The sequence below is a fragment of the Camellia sinensis genome, chromosome 5 (assembly GCF_055761805.1).
Source record: "Camellia sinensis isolate YWXY chromosome 5, ASM5576180v1, whole genome shotgun sequence".
NCBI classification, from domain to species: Eukaryota; Viridiplantae; Streptophyta; class Magnoliopsida; order Ericales; family Theaceae; genus Camellia; species Camellia sinensis.
Window position 1 is genome coordinate 176,280,418 of NC_138965.1, and position 15,276 is coordinate 176,295,693.

General features: G+C 33.6%; 2 protein-coding genes across 2 annotated transcripts; both read right to left on the minus strand.

Annotated features, from left to right (window-relative positions):
- Nucleotides 1-2,145: 2,145 nt before the first annotated feature.
- Nucleotides 2,146-3,100, minus strand: LOC114289486 (PRA1 family protein F3). The gene has a single exon (XM_028233232.2). The coding sequence runs from the start codon at nucleotides 2,925-2,927 to the stop codon at nucleotides 2,322-2,324; it is 606 nt and encodes a 201-aa protein (XP_028089033.1). The 5' UTR covers nucleotides 2,928-3,100; the 3' UTR covers nucleotides 2,146-2,321.
- A 1,629-nt stretch (nucleotides 3,101-4,729) lies between these two features.
- LOC114289479 (thioredoxin-like 2, chloroplastic) lies at nucleotides 4,730-15,107 on the minus strand. Its single transcript, XM_028233218.2, has 4 exons — nucleotides 14,583-15,107; nucleotides 7,733-7,915; nucleotides 6,794-6,958; nucleotides 4,730-5,099 (listed from the first exon to the last, which is right to left on the minus strand). The coding sequence occupies exons 1-4, from the start codon at nucleotides 14,883-14,885 to the stop codon at nucleotides 4,983-4,985; spliced, it is 768 nt and encodes a 255-aa protein (XP_028089019.2). The 5' UTR covers nucleotides 14,886-15,107; the 3' UTR covers nucleotides 4,730-4,982.
- Between the last annotated feature and the right edge of the window lie 169 nt (nucleotides 15,108-15,276).

Sequence of the window (15,276 nt, forward strand, 5' to 3'; positions counted from 1 at the left end):
TTTTGACTTTTTAATATAGGCGGTTAATTTTTTAATTTTTTTAGTAATTTTTTAATTTTTAGACTAAAAAGTAATAATACCAAACGATACCTCAATACCTCCTCGCATGATTAAAATATATTTGGCAGTGTTGTGTTATCATTAGTGTTCTAAGTAAAGGTACATCATAATTGGTTGGTGATGGAGAATTATGAGATGGAACTCAAAATATTCCAACCTTTTAAAAGAACGGAAATGAGCCGTAGCTCGACACCAAGGGCTCGAATTGGCTCGAAAGAGGGAGAGGAGAAAGAGAAGGGAGGGAGAGGAAGAAGGGAGGGAGGAGATCGTCGCGCAGCACCATCGCCGTCGCCTCGCCGCCGATCGTTGCAGCTTCAGACCGTCACCTCGCCGATCGTCGCACCACCGCCACCGCCTCGCCAATCGTCGCAGTCGCAGTCGCAGCCCCGCCTCCTCCTCCAGCCGATTTTTATGGCCCCCTCCCCTCCCCTCCCCTCCTCCTCCTCCTCCTCCTCCTCCTCCCTTCTCTTCTTCTTCTTCTTCTTCTTCTTCTTCGTTCTGCAACAAAAACACGGAAAAAGAAGAAAAAAAAAAAAATTGACACCAAAACGACGTCGTTTTGATGTCGAGCCAAACTCAAGCCACGGGTTTCGAGCTACATAGCACTACCGTTAAAAGAAACTCTTCAACCACTTTAGATAACAAAATCTTACTACTTTGAACATTGAAGTTCAATATTCGCACAAGAAAAAAGGTTGAATTCAATATCATTGATAACTATGATTTTCTTCTTTTGGTCTTTAGACTATCTAAGCAACAATATGTGGCAGTGGCTAAAAAAATTCAAAAGAACTTATTTGTGTGTTTGATTTGAGTTTTGTAAATTAAATTTTTTAAAAATTGAATTTTTTATTTTTCATATTTTTTTTATTTTTAGTGAATATTTTTAAAATTTTAAGCATTTCTTTTTATTTTTTTAGATACACTTTACTTAGATGTATCTAAAAAGTAAAAAATTTGTAAAAAAATATTTTAAAAAATTAATAGATGCATAAAAATATGAAAAATATACTGAACTCTAGTATTTTTTTATTTTTGGTATTTAGTGAATTTTTAAAAAAATTTATCACAAAAATTATACTTTTTATGTGTATTTATGTTAAGTGTGTCTAAAAATTTAAAAAATTACTTAAAATATTAAAAAAAATCAGTAAAAATAAAAAAAAAACCACAAAAAATAAGAAAGTAGAATTTTCTGAAAAATATTTTTGAAAAGCCAAAAATAAACAAGCCGAATATAATCTTAAAAAGTGCACTAATATAATAACTAGTAAATTTTATAAAATTTTCTCCGTCATTGATGTTACTTCTATCACATTATTGAAGCAGATATCATTTCAGATTTTAAATTTTCTTTACTACATGACACAACAATTAATAAGAAAAAATTATAAACTTCGTTAGTTTATCTAATATTTTTCTTGAAAAATTTAAGAAAAACAATGTGGAATACAATTAATGTACCCACTTGAGTTATTGGAAGATCATTTTGTTTTGTTCGCACGAGTTGTTATATTTTTTTTTTTTTTGTTTGGCCTAGCCTCTTCTTTGTTAAAGAATTTCCAATAAAAATATTTTTTAAAGTGTGTTATATAACAAAACGTGATCTAAAAGTAAAAAACAATTGATGTGTTAATGGTGAAAATGTGGACTTGCTATCAAGAAACAAAAATGAATTTTGTTGAAACAGGGAATTCAGTGACTATGTTAAATTGAATATTGAATTTCACAGCTTATTATTAACTTTATGCCAAGGTCAAAAATAAAAAATAAAAATTTATGTATTCCTTTTTAGATTCAAGAACTTGGGCTCTTTGCTTCATAAGTTGATGTTTAAACAAACCAAATGCAAATGCAAATGCAGAGATGGATAACAAATTGGTGCTAATCTTTGCTTCATAAGTATGTTTAGACATTTTAAAACATTTAATTTTGGCTTCATTTAAATTGAGTGAATTTTAAATAAAGAGATTTGAGATTAAAAATTTTCAGAACAAAGATTTTTTTTTTTTTTAAATTAAAATATTTGCACAAATAGAATCATTAATGAAAGATTGTCAAATAATTATATTGAGATTGACCAACTTAATCCAAATCATCAACTTGGAACTTTCATATTAATAATATTCATTCTTCAAATCTATAAATCTAAATAGAATCTAAATGATTTTTTTTGTTGTTGTTGATAATTCTAAACTAATTTGAATAACACAATGGTATGATCATATACAAATAATGTGTATCATCATGATCTTCAGAGATCAAGATGATGAGGAAAATGAAGAAGAGGCAGTCTCTTTGAGAGGCAGTCTACGCCAAGCCACACCAGATCCAACCTCACCTTCCTCTTCATCCACCATCACCAAATCATCAGTCCTCCTCAACACGCCGTGAACCACCACAACAACCACCCCAACCACCACCCCCACCACAATGTTCACCGTCACGTCCGTCAGAAACAAAAACAAGATCGTGAAAACAGAGAGCACCATCAGGACCGTACAATCGTCGATCGTGCGGTTGAAGATCACGAGAGGCTCGTCGCGGAGGAAGTAGAGGAAGAGCCAAGCGCACATCATGACGAGGAAGACGATGAGAGATATCGGGTGCCAGAGGAGGCCGAGGAAGAGCGCGAAGAGGACGACGATGGCGTAGTTCATTCGGAAGAAGGCGGCGTTGGTGCTGACTCGGGCGGCGGCCTCGGCGGGGCCGCCGGGGACAGAGATCGAGTGTGGTGTGATCATCAGCTTCCATGGCCGCGGCGTGCCGAGGTCGGCTCGGATTCTGTCTTTTGCGCGGGAAAAGAACTCGAGCTTTGATGATCCTCCTGCAGGGAGAGAGGTTGGGATTGTTCCGTACGTCGTCATTTGTTTTCTCGGCTATTTTCTCAGGAAAATTTGGGAGAGTTTTAAGAGAGAGAGAGAGAGAGAGAGAGAGAGAGCAACGAACAACGGGTGTTGCGTGATTTTTCTAGCTTCCGGACCGCGAGACAGGTATGGGAAGTTGAGGTGCACTGTGCGTTTGCTTGTGCACCCTACGGTATATTATTACACGTGTTCATCCAAAAATATCATTATTGTATTTTTTTAATTCAACTACAATGGTTTAATTTTTTTTTTTTTGTTGTCATTTTTAATTAATATTTCACGTATTATGTTTTAAAAAAAATAATAATAACATTACATAAAATGAGCTAATAGAGGCATAGCCACGATTGTTACAAATGTAGGTTTTATCTTGTACAATTTTTTACTTATAAAACTTGATAATTTAAATACAAAAATCAAATTAGTATGAATTAAAAAATTAGAAACGTCATACATGGTGAATTGGTTATAATCTTAAGTCTAATGAAATGATAAAAAAAAAAAAAAAAAAACTTTTTTACCTCTTGTTTTTGTTTAGTTGGGCTAACCTATTTTGAGAAGTGGGTTAAAAACCTCCCTCACAAAAAAATCAAAAAAAATTAAAAATCAGCTTTTCCATCCTTTCAAAATATTCCGAAAATAAGAAGAAAATATCTAGACATGTACAATTGGGGCAATTACACCCAAGTGTAATTTTAAAAAAATAATTACACACGTGTGAAAAAATTTATGATTTTAATTATTAATAATTATAAAAATTACCACTAATTTATAATTATTTTTTAAAAATTCCACTTATTTGATGTTTCTCCTATATAATTTCTTTGGTTGTGCATGGCAAAATGAACAACTATTAGAAAAAAATTTCCCCTTCTAAGTAAATAACAGTATTTATTTGGTGTTTTGTTCAGTAAAAATTCTACAACACCTCAAAAAATAACAGAATATATTTTAAATTCACACGGTAAAAACTTTGATACGACAGCCAGATTACAATCTAAGCTGATCAGGCGCAATCTACATTACAATCCAGTTGATCATTCAATCCATCTCATAATTTAGAAAGTGTTATGCAATCAGTTTTTCTTTCTCCAAGTAACCTTTCTATTTGGGTATTTTGATTTTATCAGTAGACAAACCATTAAATCAACAACAAAGGACATATCTTTAAAAAAACGACATTATAATGCAATTGGAAGCTATACGATCATTCTAGTGGAAGTTCTCAAAGACACCAAAGTTGAAGATCAATCTTCAATATTGAAAATTTTCATCAATCTAAAAATAATATAATAGCATAATAACCCTAATAGATGGCTCAAGATTTCATAAAACTCAACCAATTTCATCAAGGCAAAATAAGTTTGGTACCTTGCAGAGTTACTTTTTGGTACAAATGGGAGTAGGACCAATAATGAATAGTGTTAGGATAAGGGGTCACTGCTGTGCGTGAGGCACAGCAGTGACTGTGGTGCATCTATTTGAAGTATATTATGACCTTATTTTTATGATCCAAACCGTCCATTTTGTAGGGTTTGTTGAGTACTCTAACCTTGAAAAGTCAAAAGAGGCAAGGAAAACAACCCATACAGCCCAATGATTAATCAACATGAAGCATAGGACTAGGAAAGTCTTTCTAGGCATATACATAATTGGTCATTATATCTTTGAATCAAAAAAAAAAAAAAATGGTCATTATATCAAAGGCATTGACATCTACAATTTATTTCACAATAATTGAATCTGATAGCCATTTTAACAAGAAAATTACCCGAACAAGCGGGATAAGCTAAGAGACGGTATCATAAAATAGGCACAGCCTGGTGGAATTTCATTTTCATGGGAATTCTGAAAGTAGAAGAATTCTACATCACAGGTAGAACGACGACGACAAAGAATGCAGCAGTAGTGTAAGCTCGTCTAGTTACTACTTTGTTCACAAAGAAAAATGAAAACTTACAAAATAATATATCAGACATCACTTTTGATGGCCACAAACAAGGGGGGATGCAAATTATAGACAGAAGCCTGAATCAAAATAAAAATCTTCTCATTTCATATCTTCTGTGGAGCAGATAAAGCTTCAAGGTTAAGATCTCCAACACCCTTACTTGGACCAATGCTGCAACGAGCAGTGTTGTGCGATTCAATAGCATCCTTTATTTTTTTAAACTGTTAACAGTATTCAAAACCATCAAAAAGTTAGGTATCCTTTGAATGACATCTTCAAAAGGAAAAAAAGAAAATTCATATTTCACATTATAAGCATGTCTCTCATGTCTATTAGTACAACTCTTGTCAGTATCTTATAATTCACGACACAATCCATTTAGAGGTAAATTGAAATGTATCACTAATACATGCTGGGGCGGGAACCCATGAGCCAGATGGGATTCCATAGGCTCCATGATTCCCCAAACCAGCTCCTGGCCCTACAGGCAGAACTGGCCAGGGGTAAATCTTATATTGAATGTATCTTAAGGTGCAAATATGATGCATATGATAAAATGATATGATATACAACACATGAATGGTTAAATTTTCTTTAGCATTGGTGCAAAAGATAATTGAACATTTAAGAAAATTAATGTTGTTAAAATGTTCATTTTTTATCAAAATTAAAAAAATGTTAGAAAGGTTCATTAAGATGAATAAGAACTTCTTTCGTTTTTGTCAACTTGCTTCACAAATATCTACTTGTTTAGTATATTATGACATTGATAAGCCCACCCACGTCCACTGAAGCTTGAAGTTCTAGTAGTAGACAAAATATTTGAAACTAAAATGTTGTAAACTAAAGAACAAAGACCTACCTAAAGTGTTAACAGTGAGAGAAATATATTATACAGCTCTTACAAGTGATAGACATTTGAGGTAAACTTTCTAAATAGTTCTATTTAGATTTAGAAATTCCTTTTTCTCTTTCTCTTTTCCTTTCATTTTCTCGTATATTGGTATGAATAGGAATAGAAAAATCTTATATGTTACCTAGTAAATGATATGTTCTATTTGTAACAATTTCAATAACACAGGCTAAACATAACGAAACTTATTTGATAGGAGGATATAATAATACTCTAGAGTGTCATATCTTTTGTTACATTTGTTTTGATCTTCACTCTTCATGTTATATGTATGCATGCATGCTTGTGATTTTAAGAACCTTACTTTCTGCCACGTAATTAATTGTATATTGTTCAATATTTTGTTTGCATAACACTTCAAAAAAATTTACAATCCACAATACAATATAATACATTGACTGAAAAAATAGAAAAATGATACACGATCTGTATCCCTACAGGCTACAATCAGTATACATTCCACTAAAAGAAGATTGTCTCCCATCTCTTATGCACCAAGTATTCACATGTAGCTAAATTCCTATATTTTAACCGTGTATGCTGGTGATTTTTTAATTATCAATTTTGAAGCAAGCACCACTAGAGATGTAGTTATTTCTGTAACAGGTTTAAAGTTTAACATCAACACTCCGCTGAAATAGGTAAGATCATGTCAGGATTTCGCCACTACCAAAAAGTTACTCGTTTCTACCCTCTTTTTTTAATTAACCAATCAACATAGGGCCCTCAAAGAAAACAAAAAACGGAAAAAAAGAAGTGACAAAGTTTGAAACCCATTGACAAGATACAGGCACAGCAGCTAAATCATGTCAAAAGAATGCTTTGGCTGATTGCCAAAAACAACTCTAAATGATTCTACAAATTTCAAAGTTTATGTTCTTCCGACTTCTCTACAGTCAAAAGAAATATTTCTGAAACTGAGTTTTTAGTATATGCATCAACAAAGCATATGCCAAAAATGGGGGGAAAAGTCATAAAGGGATAAGCGGAGGAAGTACCTACCTTAGCAAGTGAACAAGAAAAGGAATCCAACTGTCCATCCGCTCCACGATAGAAGTGGAAATAAGGAAGCACCTTTACATTCAAGTTTTTGCACATCGGCTTATTCTCGTCAAAATTGACTTTAAGGAACAAAATTTCAGGGTGCTCTGCAGCAGTTTTGCAAAGCTGAAAATCCAATACAAAATACATCAGGCAAAAAGTAATCTCAAATACAAAAACCAATTTCAAAACAGCACAACAAATAGAAAAAATGTTTTTCCCAACTAGGTTTGACCATCCAATGAAATTAGAATCAGTCCATTGCTTCTAGCTTGGTATTATAAAGCAAACATTGACACTTTCATATGAAGATATTGGCAATTGCCAAAGCAATGAGGTTCTCATAACAAATATTTTTCCATCAAAATTGCATTGTCAAAAAGTTTGCAACTATCTAAACGCGTGCACTTCTCAATTTTCAACCTTCCAACTCAGTGGAGTCCAGACATACATTCAATCTGGAAAGCTCTGTCCTATCTTGGCCGTTCAGGGTTCTCATAGCACAAGCACAACCCGTCCTCGTGCCTTTTTACCATCAAATTTCTAAGATACCATAGAAGTATTAAATTGGAGTTTTGCCATGACATAGCCCAAGTGAGATAAAATGGAACTTACAACCAAACAAAGATTTTACTCATTATGCCATTCATCCTTAAGTAATGTGATGTTTCCTTTACAATGTTCATTGCAATCTGACGTGTCATTGGTTACATCTGCTATGAGAACTCTATAATATTTTCTCAGGAAAAATCTAAAAGAGTTTTTGTTAATAATAAAATACGTAGTTATTCAGACCAACAAACATTTAAAAGTAGTAAAGGAAGAAATCTGCCAAGGATTACAGGCATGTATCTATGAGTAAGTTCTGAAACCATAAATAAATTCTGTAACAGAAGTTACCTTGGGAAATAGTGCTCGGCAAGAAGCACACCAAGTACCATAAAATTCAACAATAACTAATTTATCTCCAGCTTGACTTAAAGCACTCAAAAATTCCTGTGTAGAATGAACATCAACCATGTTTGGTCCTGCATTTTTTTCCCACCATTTCGGCTGTTCAGTTTCAGCAACAGTTGCATGTACCTGAAGATAATTTGGGCAAATTTTGTTTATTTGGTAAAATAACAAATATAATAATTTTGAGAACAATATCATGCAAAATTTCTGTGCGTGAGTGTGTGAACTCATGGAGTTTTAACTTTAAATTTATCTTATTTTCTTCTCTTTTTTTTTTTTTGGTTATTATGAGAACAACAAAATATCATGCCAAATACTTGCAAAAGCCACCTTTAGGGGACTTTAACCCCGAACAAGAAAACAAGGATAAGGGCTGGATAACTCAAAAATGAGTCAAAGTGAATTGAAGATGACACCAGAACCCCTTACTCCTTAATTTATACATATAAAAGCCAACTTATCAATACACACACACACACACATATATAACAGAACAAGAGTATAGCAGTATTACTAATTAATTACTAAGAAGAATGGGGATGGTGTCGATGAAGAATGAAGCACATTTCGGGGAAAAAAAGAAATTTCTTTTCAAGCCTCAAATGAAGTCCATACATACCCGTGTACATCATAGTTTAGACAACACTAATCGGTGTTACACTTGTATGTTTGAATTAAACTCTCAAATATATTTAAGGTTAACTTCACTGAGTGGCTAGATTAAGCATAGAAGGTATAATTTTGAGTAAGTTGCTCAGTAGTCCTCTTGTTGGGATTTTATTTCTGTTGCAAACAGGTTTTCTCACACTTCTAGTTGTCATGTCCAAAACTAAGTTCACAATAATTTTCAAACTAGTTTTCTTTTTCTTTTTCTTTTTTTTTTGGTTTAATTCAGTACTAGATGAGTTAATACATTTTCTTATTCAAAGCCAGCCTTTTTCTGGTCTCTCCATCAACTATTAACTATAAAGAAAAGTCAACTGTAAAACTAAAAATCCAGTAGTTAGATCAAGACGAAATCTATCAAGTATTAACTATTCTTCATGACGCCAGTCATATTTAGCAGAAACCGACATCTACAGTACTAGTAGAGAGTTTCTTTGAGAAAGAAAAGAAAATATGAATGCAACAAAATATCGAAAACTCAATGGTTCTTCAGATATTTAAAATGGAAAACCTAACTATTGTTAAAATTCCATCCACTTAAAACTCTCAAAGGAGGGGCTTTAATGACTGTTTGCTGAACCTTAGGAAGCATAGTTACGGATACAAGATACGGATACGACACGATACGGATACGGCGATACGACAAAACCTAAAAAATTAGGATACCGGTACGGCTACGATACGTTTGTGAAAAATATATTTTTTAAAGTTATTAATAGTGAGTTACACATAAGCTAAAGAACGTTGAGAAATCACAATCTAATTTTATAATTCAAAATACTAACCTTTAAGAATTTTGTATTAATTTAAGCTAGTAACTTGTTTACTTTTTAAATTTTTAATAGGTCTTGCAAATATTTCATTTCAATATCAGGTTTAATATGTTTATATTACAATAATAGAACAATTAACAACTTGTCCCAATGTTTTTCCCTTTGACACTAGTGAAAAATATTGTATTCAAGTTTACTTACTTATTTATTTATTGATATTTAATTTTACCATTGTTATATTCTTTTGTTAATTCTTACTTTCTATGTAGTTATGGGGGACATGCAAGAAATAATTAAGATAAGTCAATTTGACAAATTCTATTATTTAACTCACTATGCTCTTCTTATCGAAGAACTTAACAAATTATTAGAAAAATATTCTTATATTTATACTTGTAATCATGGTTGTTAAAATCGCGATCCGGATCGTAGGATCGTACGATCCTACGATCCTACTTTGCCAAAACGATCTAGATCGTTGTAGGATCGATATTACAACAGGATCGCAAGTAGGATCACATAGGATCGTGTAAGATCATATAGGATCATAGGTAAGACCGCAAGTAGGATCGTAGATTTTATGATTTTTCACCTTATTTTTAATATGTATCATTTTAATTTTTATCTTTTTTTTTAATAGAAAGTAGGATCTTACGATCCTTAATCCGATCCTACGATCCGATCCACCGGACCCTCTCACTGATCCTACTTAGGATCCCGATTTTAACAATCTTGCTTGCAATTATATTATATTATATTACTATGCAAGAAATGCTATAATTCTAATTTCATAAAACAAGTAAACATGACTTGGAGTATCTGATACTTCAAAATTAAGTATCCGATACTCCAAAATTAATGAAAAAATAATTAAGAAGTATCCGATACTTTTAATAAGTATCCGATACTTATCCGCAAGTATTCAAGGAGTATCGGTATCCGATACGGATACGATACACATACTATAGCGATTCCGGTTTGGACCCGTCAATCGTTATATTCCGGACTCGGGTCTTGTGATTTAATATTGTTATTGATGTCTTTTCCTCCTTTTCTTCTTTGAATTTCAGTTTTGGAATGTCTTGGACTTGTTTAGAACAGGTTGGTTGCTAGTTGATCTTGAATGTTGTTGCCTAGAATTTTGGTCTTCCGCTCGAGCGGCCTTCTTGCGCTCGAGCAAGGTTCGCAAACACTCAATACTTTGCACGTCTGCAAAATACTAAAGGGGTGTTTTCTACGCTCGAGCGGCGCTTCCTACACTTGAGCGGGTGGGCGCTCGAGCGGCTTTTCTTGCGCTCGAGCGGTTTGTCTGTTGTCTGCCAAACTACTGGAAATGTGCATTCTGCACTCGAGCGGGACTTTTTGCGCTCGAGCGGAACAAAACTTTGTGTCTGACGCTCAAGCATCAACTCTTCTGCTCGAACGGACTGTGTGAATATCAAATCGCGAAAGTGACATTTTATATCACTTTTTCATCCCTCTCTCTCTCTAAAACTTTCTAAAAACCTAAATCTACACTCTCTCCCTAAAACACTCTCGCTCTCTACTTTCTAACCATGATCTAGTGGGTTCTCTACCCTAGTACCTTTGTTAAAGAGTTGGAGCATCTCAAGGGCTACCATTACATCCGACTAGAGTTTGGTTCCGACATTTTTGAAATTTCTCCACTTCTCCTTTGAGCTTCTACACTTGAGGTAGGGATATTCTGCACTTTGTTATGATCTTTAACCTAGTTATTTGTTGTTATGTATAAATAGTGAGATTTGGGAGTATTTTGAGTAAACTTAGGGTTTGGATTCAAATTGAAAAGAGCGATTTCTATGTTGGGCTTACATAAATGACTATGGGATTTTGAATATGAGGTTACCTTGTGTTAGAATAGTGGATTTTAACCTTTGGGTTAATATTTGAAAAAGAGAAAAATTTGCCATAATATGTCGTGAATAATTATTTTGTATAAATAATGAAATTAGTGTGAGAAATGTGAAATTGGAAAAAGGTATAAATGAATGGAGTAGTTGGATTTGTTTAATCACACACCTATAGAAATTCGATGAATTATCTGTTATAAAGATTGTATATGTGTTTAGAAATATCAGTATTGGATTATTAGTGGAAAATAGTTATGATTGTTATAGAAATTGCGTGAGAATTAGATGAATTGAAACCAAGGTTCTAAAAAGCGGTTGCGGTCGCCATAATGGTGGCGGTGACGCGGTTGCGGTTGCGGGGTGTAAAGGCCGTAGTGTAACGGTTGCGGTAACCGAAACCGTGAATTTTTTTATTTTTCGCACAATTTGAAAAAAACTCACCGATACGCATATTTTTTTTCCATGATCATATTTATTGGATTAAAAATAAATATTGATCAATTTTTGTAAATTTTTAAGTATGATCCAATACATTTTATATTTTTAAATCACTATAAACTAAGTTTTTTACATTTTATTTTAATAATTAATGACTTTATATTTTACAAAAAATCAATCACTAACTATTATATATAAAATAAATAATAATAAAAGTAAGAGAATAAATAAGAGCCTAAATATATATATATATATATATTTTTTTTTAACCAAGCCAAATAGATAATGACCACTTATTATTATTATTATTTTCAAACAATATATAGATAGACACACACAAACAAAATGGTTTAGTGATAGCAGCTGAATAGAATAGCATAGGTCTTATAGTTTCAACAAATCAGTAATATGTTCTTCATCTTCCCTCTTCTCTCTCTCTCTCTCTATCTCTTGCTTCTCTATTTTCTCTCTTTATCTTCCCTCTTCTCTTTATCCCTCTTTTCCCATTTTTAGCTTTTTTTTGTATGTTTTTTCGAAAGAAACAGTTTGGGACCGTTACGTAACGGTGTGTAACAGGCCGTTACGGCTGTTACGGCACCGTTACAACCGCTACGGCAGCCGCTACGACCGACACACCTGTGAATCTCAGTTACACTGCAAAAGCGGCCGTAACGGGTGGCGGTAATCGCCAAAACCGTTACGAAACGGCGTTACGTAACGGTTGCGGCCGCTTTTTAAAACCTTGATTGAAACTAATTATTTAAATTGTATCATTGAATATGACGATATGACTGAGGCATTGAATATGTGTTATGGATAGTCATTGAATATGACGATACTTTAAATACATTGTATATGTATAACGTTTTGGGAGGAGAAAGGGGATGTACTCCATTGTTTAGGAGGAGATAGGAGATGAACTCTATTAAAAATTAAGTTGGCCGGAGTGTCCAAGGTGAAAGTCCTAAAATCTTATGTATACATGGGTGCCGATCCCGCGGACGAAATTCCCGTAAAATGGCAAAGTTGAAGTGCTTGTGTGATAGTTTTGTTATTTAAAGAACCACTAAGTTGTAGTCCCGGTTAGGTTATTTAAAGAATTATAAACTTGACTTATGACTTAAAATGAAATAAATTAACTCGAAATAGATAAATGGAAATAAATTGAGATGTGTGTATCGGTACTGAATGGTCATGGGAAGAATGTACGTTAATGTTTATCTGACACTTATATCTTAGTTAAACCTCATATATTGTGCTAGATTGTCTCTGCTGGGCTTTAGCTCACCCTACTTGAGAAACCATTTTCAGGTACCGGTGGACTATGTTACACAGACTCTTCAAAATAGATCAAATACCCGTGTCGAACACCCAACACTCGGACAAGGGTATGGGATCTGTATCGGATACTTTTCAACGGATACTTCTTATATAATTGTATATAACACAATTATTATATGTGCCTATTATTGTATAATTACTATAAATGTCTTTTTGACACTGTAAGTTACATATAGTACCATTTTATCTCACATATTAGATTAAAAATATAAAAACATGATATTTTTTTGCCGAGTCCGCGTACCCTTAAATTTAAGATTTAATGAGTCTGACCTCTAGATACATACCCGCACCCGACACCCGTACCCGAGTCCATGTAACATAGCCGGTGGAAATACTTCCTCCGAGGACATAGCTTGGGAGAACCTTGGAGTTGGAGGCTCCATTTTGTTGTTTAAATGTTTGTTCAAGTCAAGGGCTTTACATGTACAGAGCTTATGACTTTCTTTTGTTGTAACCAAGTAATATCTTAGAAAGATGTAAGCCTGTAGGACATTTATTTTGTTATTATTAACTGGTGTTACATGCTATAGATTCAGGGTGTACGTTTATGAATGTATATTGCGTGTATTATCTTTTGTAATATGAACTCTGATGAATGAAAGGATATCAATTTTATTATGCTCACTTCTCTTATGAGTTGGGTTATTTGTATTATTTTGGGGGCGTTACACATACGTTACCCTATTTGAAGTATCCGTGCTTCATAGGCTGAACCATGTTTGCTAAACCAAGAAATCAAATTTCAACCCAAGACAAAATGGAACGAACTAAAAAAAATTGAAAAAACTCCTTTACGTTTCTTTTCTTCCCGGGCAGCACAAGCCAATTTAACAGTATAATTGGACATGCATTGTGAAATTCCCAGACACGCCTTAGCAACAATATGTTGCTAAGTGCTTACATAAACACTCAACCCAATAAGTCAGATTTCAATTTTATTGTATGGTATCAAATCTGAATTGTATAAAAAATACTCAAAAATCTCTCCACTCCTTGACTCAGACTTGCATCAAATTGAGTTTTATCTTTTTTTTTTTTTTTTACCCAAATCAATGGAGACTCAAATTTTGCAAGACCATTTCGTAGCTTTCAAATTTACAATTCTGTCATTACTGAAGCTTTTACTCAAATTTATGCTTAAATGTGAGTTTGCCCATTTGAGGATATAAGATCCAAAAGGTCTCGAGTTCGAGTCACCCTAAGATGCCACTGGACCGGTCGTTAACTGTAGGGTTCTGGATTAGGCGAGGTCCACGCTGACTGGCCCAGACACCAGTTATCTAAAAATATGAAATAAAGATTTTACTCAAATTTTTACTTAAATTGTGTTAAAATTTGCTGGAGATAGCTAAGGGTTGGGTAATATAGTGAAAATTCATTAAAAACCAATGAAATCAACTTGTAGCCGGGAATCTCAAACAACCTTAAAATATTCAACTCAAATTTCAAACCAATGCACTTACTACAATCTAATATCCATAATTGAACACCCACCAAAGTAAACCCTAAATTCTAAAACCCGTTTGGCTGCCATGAAAATCTAAAAAGAAAATTAATTTTTCCATCATTATTACGAACCGATTAAAACAGCAATAAATAAAAACTCGACTCGACTCAAATCAACAATGGCAATGGCTCAGTTGACTTCAGTGTGAAGCCACACTTCAAAAGAGGATTAAAAATCAAAAGAGAAGGTGTTACCTTGAAAGAATCGAATTGCTTGGTGGGTTTAGAGGCAAAGCGAGCAACAATTCCAGTAGTAGTAGAAGAAATTCTCTTACACGAATTATGATTGGGAGGGAGACCCTGTTGCAGAGAATTAAAGGATGAGGAGGAACTTAGCACCGAAGAAGAGAATCGAAGCGAATTGAAAGATAGTCGAACAACATCTGCCATCGAAGTCAGAGACAATCGAGATTGAGCGGGAGAGAGAAAGAGTGCAGAGATTTTCGTGTATGCAATTGGATACAAATGGGCATATAGATTCGTGTAGAGTATATGCATATCAGTTGAAACACAAAGAAAATGCCATGAATGAAAGAATGGTGTGTATAGTATAGCCCCTCTATCTCTCTCACTCTCTCTCTCTCTCTCTCTCTTTGCTCCGTGTTTGTTAACTGGTAAAGAAATATTATTGTAAATATCGTTACGTTTTGTGCGAAGCAAATCGTACACGGACGGACAGAGGCGGCTCTAACTCCATTTGGGTAAGGCTGCTCCATTACATAAAATTCATTACAAAAAAATTTAGGAAGAATGATATGATAATATTCACGTTGGTTTTTAATTTTTTGAAAATATTTTTCAGAAAATTTTATTTTTTTTTATTTTTTGTTTTTACTGAATATTTTTATTATTTTAAGCAATTCTTTAAATTTTTAGACACACTTAATAT

Excerpts from the sequence above, each read along its gene's own strand:
- LOC114289486 (XM_028233232.2), bottom strand. The coding sequence starts at position 2,927 with ATGACGACGTACGGAACAATCCCAACCTCTCTCCCTGCAGGAGGATCA.
- LOC114289479 (XM_028233218.2), bottom strand. The coding sequence starts at position 14,885 with ATGCATATACTCTACACGAATCTATATGCCCATTTGTATCCAATTGCA. Across the intron at positions 7,916-14,582 it reads AGCAATTCGATTCTTTCAAG|GTACATGCAACTGTTGCTGA; the intron begins GTAACACCTTCT and ends AATTATCTTCAG. Across the intron at positions 5,100-6,793 it reads TTTCTTGTTCACTTGCTAAG|TTTAAAAAAATAAAGGATGC; the intron begins GTAGGTACTTCC and ends TACTGTTAACAG.